The sequence below is a fragment of the Ictalurus furcatus genome, chromosome 18 (assembly GCF_023375685.1).
Source record: "Ictalurus furcatus strain D&B chromosome 18, Billie_1.0, whole genome shotgun sequence".
In the NCBI taxonomy this organism is placed as follows: Eukaryota; Metazoa; Chordata; class Actinopteri; order Siluriformes; family Ictaluridae; genus Ictalurus; species Ictalurus furcatus.
This window is the reverse complement of record NC_071272.1, coordinates 1149169-1172500: the sequence shown is the minus strand read 5'-3', so window position 1 is coordinate 1172500 and position 23332 is coordinate 1149169. Positions and strand designations below refer to the sequence as shown.

Here is a 23332-nt window from a genome sequence, read left to right as displayed (position 1 = left end):
ATCCTACTGGGTCGTGGAGCCTATCCCGGGGAGCATGGGGCACAAGTCGGGGTATACCAATCCATCACAGGGAGTGTGTACATACATATCAAGGATATAAGTGGTTATTGAGAGCATCAGTATTTGGTGTGATCGCCCTTTGCTTTCTAAAAACGCATCAGTAGTCTCAGGTATACTTCATAAAGTATAATGTGAACATTGGCTGGCTAGTTTAAGCATCTTGGAGAATCTGCCACAGGTTTTCTGGAGACTATCACACTTGCTTCTGTATTTGTAAGTAATGGCTGACAGCCTTCATTTTGTGTGTGTGTGTGTGTGTGTGTGTGTGTGTGTGTGTGTGTGTGTGCGTATTGATCGTTCAGTAAGATCTTTTATCAGTACAGGTCTCTACTGACATCTAGTGTATGGAAAGCTGTAGTACGCTAGTTGCTTTTTGTCCCCAACTGTCGGAAACGGAGACTGCATAATTACGACGTTAAAAAAAATATATATAACAATTCAACTGAATCACGGTTTGCTTTTGCATTTAAAACCGTTCTCAGGTGTACTGGAAGAAGTGGCTGGTAAGTTGTTTGTTCTTGGAAGACCTGTAGTCCTTATACTTGCTAGCAAATCCTTTGAAGTCAGTGACTGCCTGAAGTCTGGAACCCATAGACATCACCGGGCACGAGGTTTCGTCCTCGGTGATGCTGTGTCCGGTCTTTAATGCAGCCGTCTTCACGTCCTGCTTGTTCTTGCTCTTGGGTTTTGCCTTCAGCACGTGAAATGCATTCTCAACTGGATTCAGATCAGGTGACTGACTTGGCTATTGCAGGACCTTCCACTTCTTTGCCTTAAAAAGACTTGGGTTGCTTTCAAAGTATGCTTTGGGTTATTGTCCTGCACTGTTAAGCACTGTACAACGAGTTTTGGAGCATATGGCAGAATCCGAGCGGATAATATAGAACGATACACTTCAGAATTCATCCTGCTGGCCATATAAAAATCATGGGAAACAGTTCTTCTGCCATCTACCACCGGTGTTTTCGGTGTTCTTCAGGGATTTGTGGTGTTCCTGAGCTCACCAGTGCATTTTTCTTTTTCTTTTTAAGGATGTTCTAAATAGTTGATTTGGCCACACATAATGTTTTTGCTACTTCTCTGGTGGGTTTGTTTTGATTTTTCAGCTTAATGATAGCTTGCTTCACCGGCAGTAAGAGCTCTTTGGACTTCGTATTGAGAGTTAACCGTAACAGATTCCAAATGCAAACGCCACACTTGAAATCAACTGTAGACCAACCGCAGGGCAGCAAACTGTCCAATAACTTTTGGTCCCTTAAAATCTGGTAGAGGGTGGGGGTTGATGCAGGAGACCGCGCTGGAAAAGTGCTGTAATTCCTACCGTACTGGATGTAAATACCCACAATTTAAAGCTGAAAGCCTGAACCTTTAACTCAAATTATTTCCATTTTAAATGATTCAATCTCCAATATACTGTGTTACACAGTTCAAATCACTTTGTCGGCATCCAAATATTTATGAACCGGACTGTATATGAACTTTGGACGATAGTAGGGAAATGAAAAACACCCTTTTACTATTTCCGTAATTCAATTTCTCTTTCGGTATAAAAACAAAGCTTTTGTTTTAATGGCAGCAGAAGGCTTCGTATCACCACCATTATGAGTTCAAGATGCAGGAATGAATAGAGAACGTTTTGCCCAAGAAGTTCTGGCTTTATGCATTTATGCTGATCTAGTACCAAGTGAAGAAGTCAAAAAAAAAACAAAAAAAACAAAGCAGGATATTTAAAACAGCTCTTAAACCTTTAACCTTTATAAAAGTTACAACTAATTGCAGCTTTAATCTCTTGAACGGGAAAGTTGGTGCTTTACTGGATGCACGGATTTAAAACTCAGATTCAGGCCCTAGTTTTGTAGCGTCCCAAATAAAGAATTTTAATTTACATGACTTTAGAAACAGTACTTTAATTAATTGGTAGGTTCTTGATAGCTGTGCGAAGTTTGGTTCTCAAAGAGAGTCCAGGAAGAGTGTGTACATACATATCAAGGATATAAGTGGTTATTGAGGGCATCAGTATTTGGTGTGATCGCCCTTTGCTTTCTTAAAAACGCATCAGTAGTCTCTGGTATACTTCATAAAGTATAATGTGAACGTTGGCTGGCTAGATTAAGCATCTTGGAGAATCTGCCACAGGTTTTCTGGAGACTATCACACTTGCTTCTGTATTTGCAAGTAATCGCTGACAGCCTTCATTTTGTGTGTGTGTGTGTGTGTGTGTGTGTCTGAAATGTTGTCTATAATGTAATATGTTACTTTATTTCCTGACATACAAATGATTTTTAAAAAACTTCTCATTAGTTTGTGATGCTGAAAGTGGGTTTTTTCCATGTTTTTCATGTCACATAATAGTAGGAAGATTTAAGCAAATTTAATCCCTGCCCATCGGTTGTACTAATTTACTCGTGTAACTGCGATTTGTAAAATGACTGTCAGGTTTTAGTAAATCACACTGTGAGCACGAAATTCATCAGTTTGGATCAATTCTACCTGTTTTCTGCCCTTATCAGTATAAGTTCTATACTCATTCAGAATGTAGGAGACATGCAGAAGTTTGCAAAAATCTTTAGTACATCAAGGCCCCAGAAAGAAAAGAGATAGACAGACAGAAAAACAAGCACATACATCAGACAAACACTCTGAAACATAGACCCACACACATAGAAACACACTTCACGGCAGAAGATCTACTGCACCTGCCTGCCAGGATAACCTTTGGCACCGGCACTTCCATCGGGCCCTTGCTCCCCCTGAAAAAGAGAGAGAGAGAGAGAGAGAGGGAGAGAGAGAGAGGGAGAGAGAGAGAGATTTAATAGCATATATGCATGTGAGTGAGCACTGCACTATTGGGACTGGATGAAGTAAGACAAGAATCACACTCTATTCAAAAGATTATTTACAAAACCTTCAGCTTTTGTTTTTTTTAAAAATAAATAAATATATATAAAAAAAACTAAAAGTGCACAAAAGTTTCCTTTTGGTTACTGAGATGAGGCCCTCCATGAATCACCACCTTATCGTGGTGGAGGGGTTTGTGTGTCCAGCTGATCCTAGGAGCTATGTTTTTGGGGTGAAAAGCCCCTGGTAGGGACTCCCAAAGCAAAGAGCTCGTCGGCAAGCGCCCGGTGATCGGGACTTTACCCATGGAGTTAGGACGAGCTACGTGAAACCGTCCTCTTGTGGGCCCACCACCTGCAGAAGGAGTAGTAAGGGTCTGGTGCATTGTGGATTGGGCGGCAGTCGAAGGTAGAGGCCTTGGCGGACCAATGATTTCCTTGGTGGGAACGGAGCCAGAGCTAGTACGGGAGGTGGAGATATCCTCTAGATATAATTGAGCTCACCTCATCGCACAGCTTGGGCTCAGGTAACAAACTCCTGGAGACGTTCTAGACTATGTTCTACTCTGGAGTCGCCATGGGTGAGAGGCACAGAGCAGGAGTTGGCGTACTCATAGCCCCCCAGTTTGGCGCTGGTATGTTGGGGTTTCCCCCGGTGAACGAGAGGGTCTCCTCCCTTTGGCTTCGTGCTTTTGCACCAAACATCAGTTTGGAGTATTCTGCCTTCTTGGAGTCCTTGGGTGGGATTCTGGAAGGTGCCCCTGACGGAGACCCCATAGTTCTTCTGGGGGACTTGTGAGTAATGGCGATGAAACCTGGAGGGGAGTGATTGTGAGGAAGGGTCCACCCGATCTGAACCAGAGTGGTGTTTTGTTATTGGATTTCTGTGCTGATCATGGTTTGTCCATAATGAATACCACGTTTGAACATAAGGGTGCTCAGGAGTATACTTGGTATCAGAGCACCCTAGGCCAGGGGTCGGGAATCTATGGCTTGCGAGCCATATATGGCTCTTTCAGTGATTACCTTTGGCTGTCAATTCAATTAAAACTCTACATATTATAAAATATTACATAATTCATAATCGATGCCCGTTGATCATATATACACCACCCAATCATGATGTGGCTCAAATTTCAATGGACAATGTGCAGCATAAATCGGTTGAAAACTACGTAGCCAGTCTCTTTTCAGTTTTTTAGCAAAGGTGAAATGGCTAAAAGAAAAAAACAGACAGACGAATTTGCATTTATGGAAGTCGCATTAATGGTAAGTAGTGTTGTATTTACTCTCACTTGCGTACTGCATCTTGTATTGATTTACCATTTGATGAAACGATCGTAGTTGGTTAAATGAAGTCCAAGTGCCACCTACAGGACTATTAGGTGAAGTGCAGGCTGTTAGGTCAAGAACATGCAAAATGTGAAATGGCCTTTATTACATTACCGCTTATTAAATTATGCAATAATAGTAAAGATAATAACTATAATAAGAAGAAGAAACATCAAACATATGTTAACTTTCCTCTGGCTTTTTAAGAAAAAATCATAAACTTTTTTTTTGGCTTTTATGGCTCTGCCAGCTGAAAAGATTCCTAACCTCTGCCCCAGGCTACAGTTTAATGATTGACTATGTATTTGTGTCATTGGATTTGCGATCATATGTGGGGTGTGTGTGTGTATGTGTGTGTGTGTGTGTGTGTGTGTGTGTGTGTGTGCGCGTGTGTGTGAGTGTGTGTGAGTGAGTGACTCACCATTTCCCCTGGGAGACCAGGTGGTCCAGGATGGCCTTTTTGCCCCTTTTTGTAAATATAAAAGAGGAAAAACAAAATGCATGTCAGCTGCTGCTTTCTGATATTTATATATTTATTTATATACATCCTGTTATGCAACATTGTGTGTGTGTGTGTGTGTGTGTGTGTGTGTGAGTCAAATTGCTTGCCTATTTGTATATATGAGATATACAGTAAATGTTTTCCAGCAGATGTTCCCATAAATATTTTAGGCTCAATGCAAGACCTACTGCAGCAAGACTGGAAAATATGCATCAAAAGTAAAATCCAAGCGTAATCAAGAGTAATGTGTTTGTGTGTGTGTGTGTGTGTGTGTGTGTGCATGTTTTCTTCTCTACTAGCGTCCTATAAATCCTGATGCTAATCAGCTGCTCTGGTAAGAAGAACAAACCAATTTATTTACTCTGATACAATAGAGGGGAAAAAAAATAACTCTCTGTTTTGTAGATAATCCACCGGTAAAGTACATCATTTTAAAACATTTACATTTGACTCAAAAGAAAAGAAAAATTGTCAAAAATAGGTGACATGATCAAAAATTGCTTCATGTGATTTTGATTATTATCATCCACTTGTTTTTCTTCTGAAGAGGATAATATAGAGAACAATATTCTCACGTCTGAGAAGTCCAATCTAGTAATGTTGTGTCAAAACATAATACATGAAAATTGCAGATGCCTACCCGCAAATGTACAGGACAGTAAGCAAGGCCTATTCAAGTTCATGACAAAGTATTGTCAATCATTTTGGACTAACTGTCTAACTGACAAAAGAGTCTAATGTAAAACATGAAAACAGAAAAGCTTGGTACTACATGTGACGGGTCGTTAATACATCAGGATAGATCTGTGTGTGTGTGTGTGTGTGTGTGATACAGTGGGAAATGTGTGGTTATTTATGTCTTTGCAGGACTCTTCCTGACCTGCCAGTGTCTGGAAATCCATTCACATGCAAAAACATGTACTTTAAATGCACATTAAATACACACTCACAGACGCTGACACACACTCCCTGTGTTTTTCTCTTCTCTCAGCCAAGGCTGTGAAATTAAACACTGCATGCTGTGTTTTTGAGGGTTGGCTGCTTTTCTCATCAGTGTTTTCAACGGAAGCGCGCACACACACACACACATGAACACACGAACACACACGCACGCATGCACACACACACACACACACACACGAACACACACGCACGCACGCACACACGAACACACACGCGCGCGCACACACACATACACACACGAACACACACACACACACACACAAACACACGTACACGCACACACGAACACGCACACACACACACATACACACGAACACGCACGCACTGACACTGACACTCACACACACACACACACACTCACACACACACACACACACACATACAATCTTCAGAATGTTTTGTTTCTGTCTTTATTAGCTGAAATTATGAATTTTGGCATAACGTGGATTTCTATTTGTCATCAAAATGACGTAAAAAAGTATTTTCATTACTGATTTTGTTATGAAACACAACAGCTGGTCAGACGAAGGTACAGTACTGCTCTGTAGTGAAGATGCAGACGCTTTTAGTGTCGTGACTGTGATCAGTTGGTGGAAAATAACCTAGAATATTTATCATCATCATCATCATCATCATTATTATTATTATTATTATTATTATTATTATTATAAAATTAACCCTGAAAGTCTGTATGCCAATTCAGGCCGCAGATGCTCATTGTGAGACAAATGAGCATCTGTGTCCCAGTTTATCACGTCTCTTCAGTGTTAAATGCTTCGAAAGAAACAGCATTTCATAGCTCACCACCCAGCCTCTGAAATCATGTATTTATACTTAATCCAAAGTTGCTTACAAACGAGATCGGACACAGCTGAGCGGTTGAGCGTTAAGGACCTTGCTCGAGGATCCAGCCACGGTGGAGCCGGGATTTGCGATCGCGACCTTCCGAACGCCTTAACCGCTGAGCTACCGTGTACGGCTAAGACTAGCTAGCCAGATCTTTTGATGCTTTACAGTAAGAAATCTCTGTATGAAACTGAAAAGGTAACTTCCGGTAGTAATTGCCAGTTGTGTTAAACATATCTAAGTGATGTTACAGATGACACAGGCAATGCTCAGGATAATGTGTAAAGGGATATTATTGCTAGATGGCTAACTATGTAGCTAGAAGCTAGCAAAGCTAGCAAGTTACTGAAACCCTAACAACAATAGGCTAATGTTAGCATTCTTTATATACTGCTGATGAGGTTGTGTTCACTTGATTACTTATCACAAGAACAGAACAGAAAATCGAACATTTTCCGATCATTTTGCGTCAGTTGTACACGTATTAAAAGTATTCTGCAAATGAACTCCTCGAGGAATTTGTCACCAGATGACTCCTTTACTCGTTCTTGAGAACTATTCACTTTTTAGTGAATTATTACGACAGTAGCAGTACATTTGTAATACTGCATTGTCCGAATTATATGATGATATTGTTGTGATATTCTAGTTTTTTTAAAAATAAAAAAAAATTTTAAAAAATGGCTGGTGATATTCTGTGAAAGGTGAAAGGCACTTCACGGTACTCACTTCAGCATCATTATACGTCATTACTTTGAGCTTCTCGGCTTATATACAGGAATAATCACCTATAATATCTTTAAGTGTGCAGGATAATAAGATTTTGTACGTAATGTAATAGGTAAACGATTTGACCGTGTGCCAAAGCAATTCATGTCTACAGCAACTTGACTGAGCACTTCCAGGCTGAGCCCCTAAGAATGTTGTGTCCAAAACAAAGAACAGCAAACGGAAGGTCATGTGAGGTATCTGGCATCGTTATAATTGTGTTACAGATGCGTATTATGATAAGGAGGTCAACTCTAACCCTATACTTTTGTTTATTAAAAAAATAAACACTGCCAAGTGGCTTTTCTGGTTCCAACTCTAATAGTGCTCAAAGTAGCGCGAGTTCTTTTTAGGTGAGGTGAAAGCAAAAGCGTTTGGACATTGAAATGTAATACTGTTGGTGTCTTGAGGTTGTAGGGTTTGTTTTAGAACGCTCTCCAGCTCTGTAGGTGATACTGTGCCCAAAAAACCCCCCCCAAAAAAACAACAAAAATGCTAACGCTGAAAATTAGCTTGATATTAATATTCAGAAAACGGAAATTAAAAACCAAACGCATGAATAGGAAAATAATATTCTAGAAACGCAGCACAAGTCACAGAATGTGAACGTACCAAGCCAACATTCTGAGACTGCTCAGTGTGGATTAGTTTTACCTATGGAGCGTTCGGGGGAATTCATTAGCATACTGATGGCAGATCGAGGCTGAAGGTCAATCAAATTCGTGCAGCAGGAGAGAAATAGCCATTATTGTAGGTTAGTTAAACTAGAAGAAAAAAACGCAGGAGAAAGATAACATCTTTCCAGATCTTCTCTCGCTCTTTCTGCGTGTGTGCGTGTAAGATGCTTAAATGCACATAGACCTATGAAGATGAGTTGGAATGTGCGTGTGTGTGTGTGTCTCTGATTCTGCGTCACAGCTGTGTTAAACATTCAGTCATTCAGTTGGGGATTCCCTGCAGTGTTTACGTTTATAACCATGACAACACACACACACACACACACACACACACACACACAACGGGACACTACAGTATGTCTATACAAAGAAGCACAGAGTATATGTCAGAGACAGAAAAGTGAGTCATAAAGAACTTAACTTAAAACATGAGAAAATGCATGCAAGAGACACCAAGAGAGTGTGTGCGAGGGAGAGAGAGAGCAATAGAGGGGGGAGGGGGGGGAGAGAGCGAGAGAGAGGGGGAGTGAGAGAGAGAGAGGGAGAGAGAGGGAGGGAGGGGGGTGGAGTGAGCGAGAGAGAGAGAGAGAGAGAGAGAGAGAGAGCAAGAGAGGGGGAGGGGGGGGAGAGAGCGAGAGAGAGGGGGGAGTGAGAGAGAGAGAGGGAGAGAGAGGGAGGGAGGGGGGTGGAGTGAGCGAGAGAGAGAGAGAGAGAGAGCAAGAGAGGGGGAGGGGGGGGAGCGCGAGAGAGAGGGGGGAGTGAGAGAGAGAGGGAGAGAGAGGGAGGGAGGGGGGTGGAGTGAGCGAGAGAGAGAGAGAGAGAGAGAGAGAGAGAGAGCAAGAGAGGGGGAGGGGGGGAGAGAGCGAGAGAGAGGGGGGAGTGAGAGAGAGAGAGGGAGAGAGAGGGAGGGAGGGGGGTGGAGTGAGCGAGAGAGAGAGAGAGAGAGAGCATAAAAAGGCATCATCACTTTTATATGAAATTTTTGTCAGCAGTTCTGCTACCTACCTTTTGACCTTCTGCACCAGGTAAACCCACTGGACCAATAATACCAGGATCTCCCTACAAACAAACACAAATATTAAGAGCAATGTACTCAATAGGCAATGCTAGGAAATCATAATCATAATCATAATCTTAATCATATAAGAGCAGGATTAGAGAATTTAGCTTTCATTCATGTCTTGAACATTTGGCACATTTGTCTAATTGACTGCCTTTAAGATCAGTGTGAGCACAAAGCAATGCTTCCATCCGAGTGATTTCATGCAAAAAAAAATAAAATTGTTTGCTGATATGTGAAATGTCATGTTGTCATGTTCCTCAAACCGTTCCTGAACATTTTTTGCAGTATGGCAGGGAACATTATCCTGCTGAAAGAGGCCCGTGCCATTAGGGAATACCATCGGACTTCATCCACCGGCTTGCCTTCTTTCCATAGTGCATCCTGGTGCCATGTCTTCCCCAGGTGAGCGACACACACATGATGTAAAAGAAAATGTGATTCATCAGACCAGGCCACCTTCTTCCATTGCTCCATGGTCCAGTTCTGATGCTCAGATGCCAATTGTAGGTGCTTTTGGTTGAGGACAGGGGGTCATCATGGGCACTCTGACCGGTCTGTGGCTACGCAGCTCCATCTGCAGCAAGCTGCGATGCACTGCGTGTTCTGACACCTTTCTATCATAGCCAGCATTAACCTTTTCAGCAATTTGTGCTATAGTAACCCTTCTGTGAGATCGGACCAGACGGGCGAGCCTTCGCTCCCCACACGCATCAGTGAGCCTTGGGTCCCATGACCCTGTCGCTGGTTCACTAGTTATCCGTCCTTGGACCACATTTGGTGGGTAAATTAAATGTAAATTAAATTAGACCTGCTGTTTTGGAGATGCTCTGACCCAGTCGTCTAATTAGTCAAATTTGATTTAACCCTCACATTCAAGCCTTCACGGAAATAGACCATGACTTCTTTAAGCTCCTTCAAACAGAAAACAAACTATAATTGAAGATGATGGAACTCTGCAACAGAAACCATAATAAAAGATATCTTTCTGATTAGTTTATTGTCGCTAGGCTGACGGACTTCCCAATATCTTAGAAAAGTGTGAACACGGGGTATTGTAGGGGTGTTCTTCACTCACTTTTTCTCCTTTAGGGGCTATTTCAGGTGAAAGTCCAGGGTCACCTTTCTTCCCCTGAAAACAAAAAAAAGGCATAAAAAGTGTAAGAGACGGCCAGTGATGTAGGGGTTGAGAGATGGGGATTGAGGAGTGTAATGAGTATTTTAAACTCTGAGACATTCTGGCTATCAAACTGTCTGTGAATACATGCCTTTGTGTGTGCGTTTGGTTTACTTGACCATTTGTAACAAGAGTAGGAGAAATATAAATATGGAGGACTACATCCTGACTGTTTACACGTGCACCCTGCTGTGCACCTCCATTTAGTCCCCACAACGTCCCCAGAAAGAATACACTCCTACACACAGTCCAACTTTATTTTGGAACTGCACTAATCTAGGCTTTCAATCCCAATACAAGGCACATGAAGAACAGGATAGAGTCAAAGACGGCTTGATACCTTTAAGCCTGGGGGACCTGGTCTTCCTGGATTGCCGTGTGGCCCGGGTGGTCCCTGCAACACAAATCATCAGAGTGAAAGTGGCAAGAGGTGCAAGCGCAAACATAAACAGTCAGAAGCGAGGTCAAAACGCTGAAACTTCTGACCTCTGACCTAGTGATCCTGCATGTGCTTCCTGGTTACAGAACTCAAATAAGAGGTTGAGCTCAAGGTCAGCAAGGGGAACGGACTATTACCAAAAAAAAAAAAGAGCTTAAACATGCCAAACTGTATGGTTATGAAAATGTGTGTGTGTGTGTGTGTGTGCACAGTTAACAATTCACTTAGACAGCGCTCCTTTCAAACTCTACTCACATACACACATACAAATACAAACACACACGTAAGTGACACACAAACACACACAAACAAACCAGCACACACATACACAAGACATGCAGACAGGAAGACACAGCTTAATATGACCCCTGGTCTTGACACATGGGTGTATGAGTTCACGTTAGCAACAGTTGCTAACGAAACACATCACACCCACGTGTGTCTTAGCCACGGGTCAAGGGTGAGACCCCGATCTGTGTATTATGTGTTTGTGTGTACGCTTGCGTGCAGTGGCCCAACACTGAAGTGGGTGTTTCTCAGTCTCTGTCTCATAATCATCTAACATATTTACAATAATTTAATGGCATGATAATGAATATTCACTATTAGGTAGATACACAGACACACACACATACTGTAGGTACGCACACTGCACATATTGCATACTACGGGTTCTATTGTACTCCATTGAGGATAAGAATTAATCAGCAGTCTGATACTTTTCACTAACAGGAGTGAGACTCACCACAGAGCTCACTGGCTACAAAATGTCGGTAAAATCTGGAGAAGGTAGACAGTGAACTCTTCACATAAGTCTGCAAGTAACACTCCTCTAGCCTGCATCAAAGGTAGGCCTAGCATGAGTCAAAATTTAATACAAGGTGCCTCTTGACCTGTGTTCAAGTATGCTTGCGCAATCACTTCCTTTACCCAGTGGGCTAACCTGTCTTTAGACAGCAGAGCTCTTTATGGTGCTCCCCAAAGCACACAAACACCTGGTCAGCGATGCGCCAACTGGCAGATGCTTCCACGTAGCGCTTGAGTGATGGACAGCAAAAAAGCTTTCCTAAGCAAAAGCCACTTTCAGTCTTCCATTCATATATATTTTTATATATATATGGCAAATCGTCCAAACTTCTAGCACCAAGGCCAAGTCCCAATGTGGGCCCAGAACCATTCCTCACCTTTAAGATTTAAAAAAAATAAAGAAAGAACATGTGCTCCCAAAAGAAATCCATCAATCTGCCACTTACATTTTGAGGGTAGATCCAGAAAGAGATGCTTCGAGTAGATTCTGCAAAACCTTTGCGAGATGGGGGATTTATTCCCAGCGTTTTTTGCACATTAATGAGAAAACTTTCACTCACCTAAATACCATTCAGTCTGCATGCACAATCACAAGAGTGTGTCTGACCCTTTGCAAACGTGCCATTATCCTGGGGTCATTCCCAGGGGCCCGATCCATCATTTTATGGAGAGTGGTGTGCTATGCCACAGTGACCCATTCATCTGGGACAGTAAGGTGGATTCATCAGTAATGTCAAAAACAGTCCGAAACTGCAGGCTATGAACAACACGGATTGCATAGTCTGCTGGATGTGTTGTAGTGTCAACAGTAGTGGAAATGCATACTCTTATAGATTTGGCCAAATGTGTGCCAGCGCCTGTGTATCTTCCCTATATACGGACCACGTTGCACAGAGAGTTGTCTGTCTTTTGTGTGTCTGGCTGTCTTTCTTTCTAAGGCCGACTAGGACAGACTAGGGCAGCTCTCACACATTTTTGCTAACACCCTAGGCACTAAAACTAAAAAAAAATTTAAAAAAAAAAGGTCAGAAGAGGAGGAATAGCCAATTGCATACCATCCACACCGTCCACACCAGTTGCAATGTAGAAGTACGCATCCTTCAGCGATATGGTCACAAACTAATTAGGTCTCTCAGATCCAAAACTCTGGCTCCTTCTTTTGGAATGAAGACGTTAGCACACTGGAATAATGTGTGACCTTTTATTGGATGCTGTTTTATAAACACACACCTTTTTACACACACCTTTACCTGTTTATACCCCCCCACACACATACACACACACACACACACACACACATATACACACACCTGTGGGCCCCTTTTTCCTGGTGCTCCTGGTTTTCCTGGTGGTCCCTGAATTCCCTACAAAAAAAAAGAAGTGCCAAGAGTTATACTTCTACATACATATACCCAAATATACACACTCACACACATACACAAAAGTCTTTATTGACTCGTTCTTTCTGTGTGTGTTTGCGCATATAAGACTACTTCTCAGAACTAAACTACAGCTCAGTGATTAGAAACGAAATATATAGAGGAAACAGGAAGTTATTAGAAGGCGTGTGTGTGTGTGTGTGTGTGTGTGTGTGTGTGAGTGTGTGTGTGTGTGTGTGTGTGACCCGTTGTTGTATCATTATGCTTCTCTGTTATGTCTTTTTCTATCAGGCCACAGGCTAAACACTTGTTATGGCAAATAATGAGTTGAAACTAAATCTACTTCAATCAAAATCTAATTAAAAAAGAAGAAGAAGAAGAAGAAGAAGAAGAAGAAGAAAGAAAGAAAAAGCTACGGTTCATTTGATGTTAGCGTTTTATTTGATGTCGACCTTAATAATGAAGATTAGTTTTGTTCCCACACAGATAAAAAAAAATAAATAAAATCTCTCTGTTTCCCTCTCTCGCTGTGAACTCCACACACCCCCACCCCCCACCCCCCACGCACACACAATGCCACGTGGCGATGGATGAAAGAGCTCTATTGACGAAAAGTCTTGAGGGTTGGGGCTTTGCGTGTGTATTTATGTAAAGAATCTCTAAGGGTTACAGCTATGCATCTACAGAAGGGGGACAGTGGCTTTTTCACTAGAGGTGCATTCTCCGTCACACGGCTACACACACACACACACACACACACACCTCAGTGTCCACCACTGTGGGAAGACATTTCCTTTTTAAAGTGCCTAGTATGCACTGTGATGCTCACGGCTCCTCTGCTTCCACAGTGTGTGTGTGTGTGTGTGTGTGTGTGTGTGTGTGTGTGTGTTGTATAGGGTGGGGTTATGTGTTATTACCAAAGAATAGGTTTAATGAGAGGGTCTCATGTCCATTAGGGCAGGTGTAGACTGTATAGTGTGTGTGTGTGTGTGTGCGCGCGTGTGTAAATAAGAGGGTGTCCGAGGTGTGTCAGCAGGGTAAGTTACAATTACAAAACAGCGTGTGTGATTAAGGTGGATAATGGTGCACTTCAGCTAATAAACTGGTAATAACAGAGGAGTCGCATTCCATACGCACGCACACACACACACACACACACACACACACACACTCCTGGTAATGTTCTCTCTGCATTTTACACTTACAGGAAGTGGCAGACTTCCTTTTGGGTTTGTGTGTTACTCAATCGCACGAAATGTTCACTGCTGACCTCGCCACACATTCATCTCTCTTGCAAACCAATTAAATTCACCTCGGTCTTTAGAAAACCCATGATGTTTTGGCATGACTATTTTACCACGTGTCAAAACCGGTATCATTTTTCACATGATTTGCAGGACTTTATGCTATGCGTACATGACTGTATGCGTGCATCTCATGTTCACGTGAACTGGAACTCATAGGATGTTACTGTTTCAGTTTCAACCCCTTTACTGGTGTAAAAAAAAAAAAAAACGCAGTATATAATAAAATAATCTGGGTTCTTACCACAGGTCCAAGTTCTCCCTTTTGCCCTGGAGGTCCAATCTGAGAAGCAAAAAGTCCTAGATCCATATCCCAGCCCTGAAGTCCATCAGCAGGCAGAACTGTCCCTGTCTCTGGGGCCAACATGGTAGCATGTACCACTGAGCTTTTGGTAGGTTTTACTAGAGTGATTGGAGGCATCTTTGAAACAACAGGGATGACAGGTGTGGTCCTGGGCATGGGGGGCATGTGTCTGGGTGTCTGTTTGGTGCTGCTTGGGACCTTTTTAGTTGGCAAAGGGCTTAGTTTCTTGGGGGTAATGGGAATCTTGTTAGATAAAGATATTGATAAGTTTAATTGGCGCTGCGTGGGACTGACAGTCGGGGTCAGTACGTTTCCTGTGATTTTTTTTCTGGTTGTTTCTAATGGAGGTTTAGTAGGGGAGGGTTTGGGAAGGGGCCCTTTTGGAATTGTGGGTTTAGAGGGCTTCACTAGTGCTGGTTTGGAGGCTAACGGTTTTGAATGGGTGGGTTTTGATATGGTTGTGGGTTTTATGCTAGCAGGTTTTGATACACTATTTGGTTTTGAGTTAGACGGTTTTGACACACTAGTGGGTTTGGTGCTGTTAAGTTTTGATGCACTGGTGGGTTTGGAGCTGAAGGCTTTTGATATGCGTGTGTGTTTTGAGCTGCTGGGTTTTGATACACTCATGGGATTTGAGACAGCAGGTTTTGGACTTGTAAACATGTGTAACGGTTTCACAGTAACAGTTTGAGCTTGAGCTTTTGCTGTAGTGTGTCTGGATCCGGTCAGTTTGGTGTCAGTGATGGATTTTCCCAACATGGGCTTGGAGGCTGGGGGTTTGGGGCTTTTTTGGTTTAGCTCTTTGTGTGCCCTGAAAGTTGGTGACGGTGTGGCAGTGTCCGAGTTTCCATGCAATGGTGGCGGTTTGAATCCTATCTGAGTTGGGGGAATTTGAGGAGTCGCTGTGGCTCGAAACCCTGTCGAATCATGGCTGGTTCTGACTCTAGGTGTGACAGAGCCATTCAGGAGTGTCCAGGGAATTAGAGTGGGCATGACTGCAAGGGTGTGATTAGATGTGGATGACTGCACCATTGTGGAGGGTAAAGGCAGCAGGGGAGACGGCGCTGCTGGCCGGTAGGTGTCATTTTCTCTGCACTGCTTTCGAATGGCCTTGCAATAGTTAACCTGTTCTGTGGGTACCACATCGAACTGGCACACTGCACCCTCAAAGGGTTCAATGTTAGGTAGCAAAGCACTGCTTCCGCCCAGTCGGAAGGTGCTCCGGGGGTCCAAATGCTGAAACGGAGGACGTAGTGGAAACTCTTGTGTTGTTCCACTGCTGTCGTTGTCACAAGCAGGCAGCAGGGTGGCTGTCTGGCCAGCAAGCACAAGGGCCAGGTGGTGCCAGCGGCCATCATGAAGGTGATACGGAAAGCGAACCGAGTTGCCAGGCCCAGCGTGGAGTGTAAGGTCATCCGGTGACACCTGCAAGCCTAACTGGAGGCGTGAGCCAGAGAAAACCGAGAAAAGGAAAGCAGAGTTGGCACGATGTGAGCGTATGCTTAGCACGAGTGTGGTGTTCCAGGAGAAAGGCTGTGGGAATACGGAGCGTGTGGCAGCAGTGACACGCGCCCGTGATGTGAGGATGATGCTGGAGTGGAGTGGGATGACACCAAACGGGACAGAGCGAGGACCCTGCTCAAAGCGAAGACCCAGCCGCTGCAACACGTCCACATCTGCAACACAGATTTACATACATGCCCATTAATACACACAAATGTGCGGTGACTCAAAAGCACACAGACATGCCCATTCACACAGAGACACGTTTATGCACATCTGTATGCACGTGAACATAATACGGCTCCAGAATTATTGGCATCCTTCATAAAGATGTTTTACGAAAAAATGTCTTTGTGGTTAATTAGCTTAATTAAGATTTAAAGATTTTTGCTTAATCTAACTACAAAAATAAGTCTCAGGCGTTTACTACATGCTACTGGAAGTTTGACTGGATCTGGGTTCTGTGGTCTGAGACCAAAATAAAGCTTTGTGACATGACAATCTAAACTCAATGTGAGTTAGACGTAAAAACAAGGATAGTTACACAGAAGAGAACCCAACCCCCACTGTTAAGTATAGTGGAGGATTTACGGTACCGTGGGGTTGTTTTTCCTCCAAAAGCCCTCAAAACCCTGTTAGAATATATGGAACCACGGACTCCGTGGTGTACCATTGGACATTAAATGGAAATCTGGCTGCCTGGGCCAAGAATTTACAACTGGGTTGTGATTGGTCCAGCAGCACATTAATTCAAAAACACGTCCAAATCCATAAAAAATCTCTCAGGGATAACAGAATTAAGCTTTAGACATGGCCCTCTCAGTCCCCTGACCTGATTCCCATTGAAAACCTCTGGGGTGAGAGAACCTAGGACCTCGGAGTTCTTGTCAAATAAAAAAAACCCCACAACATCAACAAAGGACACGGTATCAGAAACACTTTATAGTCCTTATGATGCGTAAGGTCCATTTTCACTTTAATTAGTCACTGTAAGAAGTACAGCACACAATACTTCATACAAATCCCTGCAAGTAGACCTTGACAGCGTTGATGGGGATGCCCCCGCTGCCAACAGTCCAGTCCTTCTCGTTACAAATTTGTATGTCTGAAATACCCTTACAATGTATTCCAACTGGAGGAAAGCTATTGAACTATGTCTGAAAAAACTACTTCAGACATTTGCCTTTGCTGTGACCTTGGCTCCAAAATCTGATCAGTTCATCTCCTGGTAACAATGAAAATTCCATACAAATCCTAACACTCAAATCACTCGTTCTTGAGATGTTACACACAGGAGAATCTCAGACAGACGGACACATGGATGGATGGAGGACAGGTGGACAACCTGAAAACATAATGTCCTATAAGAAAAACAAACAACTTGCTTCTTATATATTTCCTTGCATTAATTACTGTCTAAAACTTTTTTTTAAAATACAGATAAAATTGTAAAACCTTCATATTAGCTCATTTTATTACCCAAACAATATATCTAACATATCTTAAATACTTTCTTTTTCCTGTGAAAAAAAATTATGCTGTGTATTTCAGCTGAATTGCTCTTATACAATACTCCTGACATTTAAGATTCTAAGATCACTCTCTATTTGGTCCTCTAAAGCCCTATACACTTAATCCCCCCAACACATACACACACACACACACACACACACACACACACACACATGCACACATGCACACACGCTCCGCTCTCTCTTTTTCACTCTCTTCATCTGTGACTCTCATTGTTTAACTCTCCTGTTAAAGTATTGCCATTGTTGAACTACCGTTAGTGAGATCCAGAGCTCTGCATTACATCATAGTCACATGAATGTGCAAACAGTGTATAGCACTTGGCCTCCATATGCGTGAGTGTGCCTGGGGAGGAGTGTATGATCTTCTGGGAAAACATGATTTAAGACAGAGTTGAATGACTGCAGTCAAGAGCATGTCTGAATGCGTGTCTATCACTTTGCTCTACAATGCCTGGAAACAGGCTGTATGGAGAGAGTTAACTGGCCACAGATGGAACGTGTGTGTGTGTGTGTGTGTGTGTGTGTGTGTGTGTGTGTGTTTTAGTGCACTTTCTGAAATCAGCAGAAACAATGTTGGCTTCACCACAGAAACACACATACAAACACTTCAAGATCTGGCCAGCTCTAAACCCAGACAGCTTCCCTATATGAGACAGGGTGTGTGTTTCTGCCCCTACGGTAACTAAAAGCCTTAAAGTGAAGCATTTTGCCAGATGTAGCATCTTGTGTTAGTGTGTGTGTGTGTGTGTGTGTGTGTGTGTGGATGTTCAGCATATATGACATGAGCAGTCAGACTTCATACACTCACACACACACACACACACACACACACACACACACACACACACACACGAAAAAACTCAGATCCGCAGATCTATAAAGTTATGGGACATAATGGAAAGACTGCAGTAAGTGAAGTGAGGTCTCAGGGAAAAGAGAGGAAAAACTTGTCTTGATGAGGACCCATGAGGAGAGGAATATCTGATTGCTTTGACCTTGTGGAGACATTTGAACGGGCCACATGAGAACCTCTGTTTTTTGTTTTTGTTTGTTTAAAAAAAAGAAAAAGATTTTAAATAAATAAATAAATAAATAAACGAAAACAGCCAAGAGATTTCCTTTGGGTTACTGAGATTAAGGTTAACGTTAGGTTAAGGTGTGGGCATATCGTTAATTAGCTGCATTAATAATTATGTCAATGTAACAAGGATTGTAAGAGGTGTGTGTGTGTGTGTGTGTGTGTGTGTGTGTAATCTCTAAAGATTATAGGAATATGACAATTTTGAGTTTGTGGTGACATCTGGCTGGTCCTCATGAAGACGGATGATTTTGATTTATTTCTTTTTTTTTTTTAACTTATAGCACCAAATTTAATTTTAGTTTGGTTAACATTTGGGTTAATAGTGGGAATATCCTTATTTTTGTTACAGTATTACCCAGTTAATTGGAAAACCTTACAAATATAATAATACATGTGTGTGTGTGTGTGTGTGTGTGTGTGTGTGTGTGTGTGTGTGAACTACATTAGACTCTTTGAAACAGCCATTGTTTTTTAAAGACATCACCCCTTATGATCACGCACACACACACACACACACACACACACACACACACAGGAAGGAAAAGACTTTCTCACATCTCTAAAATTAGAGAACATGATGGAAAGACTGCAGTAAGTGGGGTCCTTGGGAAAAGAAAGGGAAAAGTGCTGAAATATTGTGTGTGTGTGTGTGTGTGTGTGTATGTGTGTGTATAAATACATATGAATAACTGAACTGAACATGTAGAGACAAACCAAACTGACTAACTGCATTAGACTGCATTAAACCATTATAACTGAGAGCTGTAAAAGACATATCCCCTGACCACACACACACACACACACACACACACACACACACACATGTACACACACATGCACGCACACCCACGCACACCCACACACACACACACACACACGCACAGTCATATATACAATGTAACACTACCAGTTACATGGCACATGGTGGCTCGGTGGTGAAGGTGCCAAGCTGCCACTGTTGGACATGGAGCACTTTTAGTTCATCAGCTAAATGAGTAAAATCTAATAATAATAATAATAATAATAATAATTTAAGTAAATAAATGCAAATAAAAACCTACCTTCAGACAGCGCTTGTGTGAATCCTGAAGAACACGTGCAACACAGAAGAGTACACAGGAGTAGAGCTCTCCTAAACAAACAGATAGAAATATACGTAGAGAAGAAAAATGATTAACACGACTTGGAACGGCCTTGATTTACACTCATTTAGAACACCACGGTTAAGAAAGAATGTGAACAAAAATGTGTGTGTGTGTGTGTGTGTGTGTGTAAGTAAAACAATGTGTAACCTATTGAATGTCTAAGGTTATGTTAACACCAGACATTTTTCCTTAACCATGAGCACTTTATTTTTCACCATGCAGTATGCAACCACAAGATTATCCTTTATATATATATATATATATATATATATATATATATATATATATATATATATATATATATATTACCACCGATTTCCTGAAAGGTTTTTTTTTTTCAAAACCTTTAATAAAACACTTTTCAGGTGAAGATTTTTCAGACAGTTACAGGGCATGCAGCTATCTAACTAGCTAGCTATCGTGATTGAATCTTCCTCGTTAAACATACAGGAACAAAGTTTTAAACATTACTATTCACCGTTCTATGTGTGTTTTTGAAATGGAAAGAGACATACACAGTGTGGTCACCTTTCTAGTTTCTAAAGCCAATCGAGCTTTGTTGCTAGTCACCTGGGAAATATGGATGACAAAATCTAGCTACTGGGGCTAACAATTTAGCTAGCACGCTAGTATGCATCCATTACGTCTACAAATAACGCAAAGCCAGACAAAACAAAGCAACGTTTCTTTCAAACATATTAGTAAATGCCTAAGAAAAGACATGTTGCGGTAGCATTAACTACTAACCAAGCATCCGTGGGTTGCGTCATACTGAGAAATATAAACTTTGGTCAAAAATGTTTTACTTCTGTACTAGTAGAGAAGTGTTTATGTGGGATATGAGGACTGAGGTGTTTGTGTGGGATCACTGAAGGCACACTAACAGCACAAGTGATAGATACTAAGACCTATATAAGATTTATACATTATCTGCAGCTAGTGTATGTGTGTGTGTGTGTGTGTGAAAAATGTACAAATACACACTCCCAGACTCCCTGAGGAGTGGCATGGGAGTAAAGGCAGGAAGTAAAACGTCTGACCACAGAACTCTTCAGTCTGCTCTTTGACCTCACACACAGTAACTAAGCACAAACAGACAAGCAAGAGACTCTGTGTGTGTGTGTGTGTGTGTGTGTGTGTGTGTGTGTGTGTGTGTGTGTATGTGTGTATGTGTGTCCAGTAGAGGGCGCTGGTGCACAAATTCAGTTTCATGTACATACTGTAAGTAGAGAGATGTGAACCTTGGAAACGAACTGAACGAACAGGACCCCAACAGGAACCAAAAAACAACTCCCTAATATGTAATCATTGGGATATTGCTGGAGTACAAATCAAACACTACAGGAAGTACCCTACTGTTGTAGGAAATGACACGACTCCAGCGTGGTACCCACTCTTGTTCAGTGATTGAATTATGATCTAATTATCATTTTTCCGTCGATACTTTTCTTATAAAAGCATGCCCCATTGTGTTTTAAGGTCCTTCCGGAAACTAGCATAAGACAAATACATTAACTACATGCCAATAGGCTGTGAGAGCTATGGTGGTTCTAGCTCTAGTTTTCTAAACTACTTTAGCTTTGAACCTTTTGTGAAAATGAAACCCTCAGCTGTATGGTTCTGCATGAAACGAAGAGAGAAGAACCTTTCTGGGATGCATGATTAAATCTGTGGACTGCGTTACTAAGTTACACTCATCCTCCAGACCACATATTTAACTCCCCGGAATAGATCATAGATAATAAGCACCTGTGCAGTCTAATCGCCCCCTCGTGGACAACATCGGCCATAGCAGGCCACTGGATTATAATGTAGGCTACTTGTTATAATCCAAAAGAGACTCTGAAAACATGACTCATTCATTCATTTATTCATTTAGTCATTCGTTCGTTCATTTAGCTTATTTCAGTAAGCTCACATTCACTGACACCAATCCACGGGGTCTTAAATAACGGATACAAGATCCGATGTAATGCACTTAACGTCCATCAGGGAACGCTATGTGACTCAGCTCCAGACTCCCTACTATAGGTCATGCAGTAGGGTGAACAGGTCATCAAATAATGTATAAGCCCATCTGTACTATAGCCTCTGCAGTGCACTACATGACGAAGTGTCATTTGGCACTAAACATGCAGACCGTTCGCACACACACACACACACACACACACACACACACACACACAAATAGTCATTTCAACAATGAACAAGACCCTCTTGAATACGTGGAATCGAATAAAAAACCGAAGTCACCAACCTCATAAACAAATATATAAATATAGATAAATAAAACACAAAACACGGCTACACCTGGGCTCGGTCCCAAATGGCATAGCCTAGGTGTGAGGACACGGTGCGGTACACCGGACCCGAAACTCCTTACACCCATATTTAGCATACACACATCTCTATGTCTGGGATATCTAGGTACAGTTCCAGAACATATCTTAACTCTTCTGAGAAAATATCTGAACTGTTTAAGGCTCTTCAGCTGTCCCTCAGGGGGAACCCTTAAGGGTTCTATACACAATTCTACAACTAATAGGAACTAATACGGGCCGGAAATGCAGGAGCAACGCTTTTACGAAGGTAAGAACAACAATGATACACAACAATTATACACAACACCCGAGGAACTCAAGTGTAGGTCAGAAATGAGCGAATTCTGCACCCTCATTAGTGCACTACATCCGATTGGGATCGAGCCTCGACTTGTTCGTCTGAGAGCTATTTCTACTTCGGGTCGTCGCCAAACTACACACAGGTGAAGTGCGCTGCTCGAGTCCTTTACACAACACCCCCATTCATACGGCGCGCGCACACGCACGCACACACACACACACACGCGCACGCACGCACACACACACACACACACACACAGTTTATTCTAGAGGAGAGTGACACAAGCCAGCTCTCAGGGCACCGCGCGCGCTTACTTTCCTTACAGTCCGCTTCCTAAAGTCCACTTACTTTGCGTGGAGGTGAGAGGTACCGCGGTCTCTCCTTCGGGTCGCAAAATTCATTTGTATTCATTTGTCCTGCCAGTTCAAAGTCCTGATCCGTTAACGTGCCGTCACCAGCCGGTACCGTGTGGCCAATCGTCCGGATGTGTTAAAAGGAAGAATCCTGGTCTCGCGCTCTGACCCCCCGAGAGAGCCAGCAAAAAATAATCCGTTGGTGCAGCGCGGCTCCGCGCGCGCTTCTTCTCTCTCCTGCAGTCCCGCCGCCTCTGGACCAGGCATTTATGCGGGCAAGACGCACGCGCTCGCGTTCCAGATGGGCTTTTGGAGGCACGAGCGGACCGGCGGCGTCCCTCTTCTTTTTACATCCCCCCCCCACCCGCCTTCCGCCCCCCTTACACACACACACACACACACACACACACACCTCCATTAAAAAAGGCTAACCGCGCGGAGAAGCGCTCGCGGGATAGTGTCGGGTTTCGCTCCACTACACGCCGCCTCTTTAGTTGGCTATAAATAATTTTTTTTTTCACTGATCATTCTCTGAATTGTTAACCTGTGGACGTGTTGGACGAAAGCTATGATTATCAATGCTGTTGAACAGAAATATCTGAATCCTAGGCAGGGGACTTGAAAAGAAGAAATGTTAA

The 23332-nt window shown here is 42.6% G+C and overlaps 1 protein-coding gene across 1 annotated transcript in view; it reads right to left on the bottom strand.

Annotated features, from left to right (window-relative positions):
* Window positions 1-23118, bottom strand: part of col27a1a (collagen, type XXVII, alpha 1a) — a 63834-nt gene extending 40716 nt beyond the window's left edge. The window contains exons 1-9 of the mRNA XM_053649359.1: window positions 22690-23118; window positions 19636-19706; window positions 14396-16131; window positions 12779-12832; window positions 10563-10616; window positions 10124-10177; window positions 8991-9044; window positions 4651-4695; window positions 2757-2810 (exon numbers count right to left, since the gene is read on the bottom strand). Of these exons, the coding sequence (XP_053505334.1) occupies window positions 2757-2810; window positions 4651-4695; window positions 8991-9044; window positions 10124-10177; window positions 10563-10616; window positions 12779-12832; window positions 14396-16131; window positions 19636-19706; window positions 22690-22742 (2175 nt within the window). The 5' untranslated portion in view covers window positions 22743-23118. The remainder of the gene's footprint in view (window positions 1-2756; window positions 2811-4650; window positions 4696-8990; window positions 9045-10123; window positions 10178-10562; window positions 10617-12778; window positions 12833-14395; window positions 16132-19635; window positions 19707-22689) is intronic.
* Between the last annotated feature and the right edge of the window lie 214 nt (window positions 23119-23332).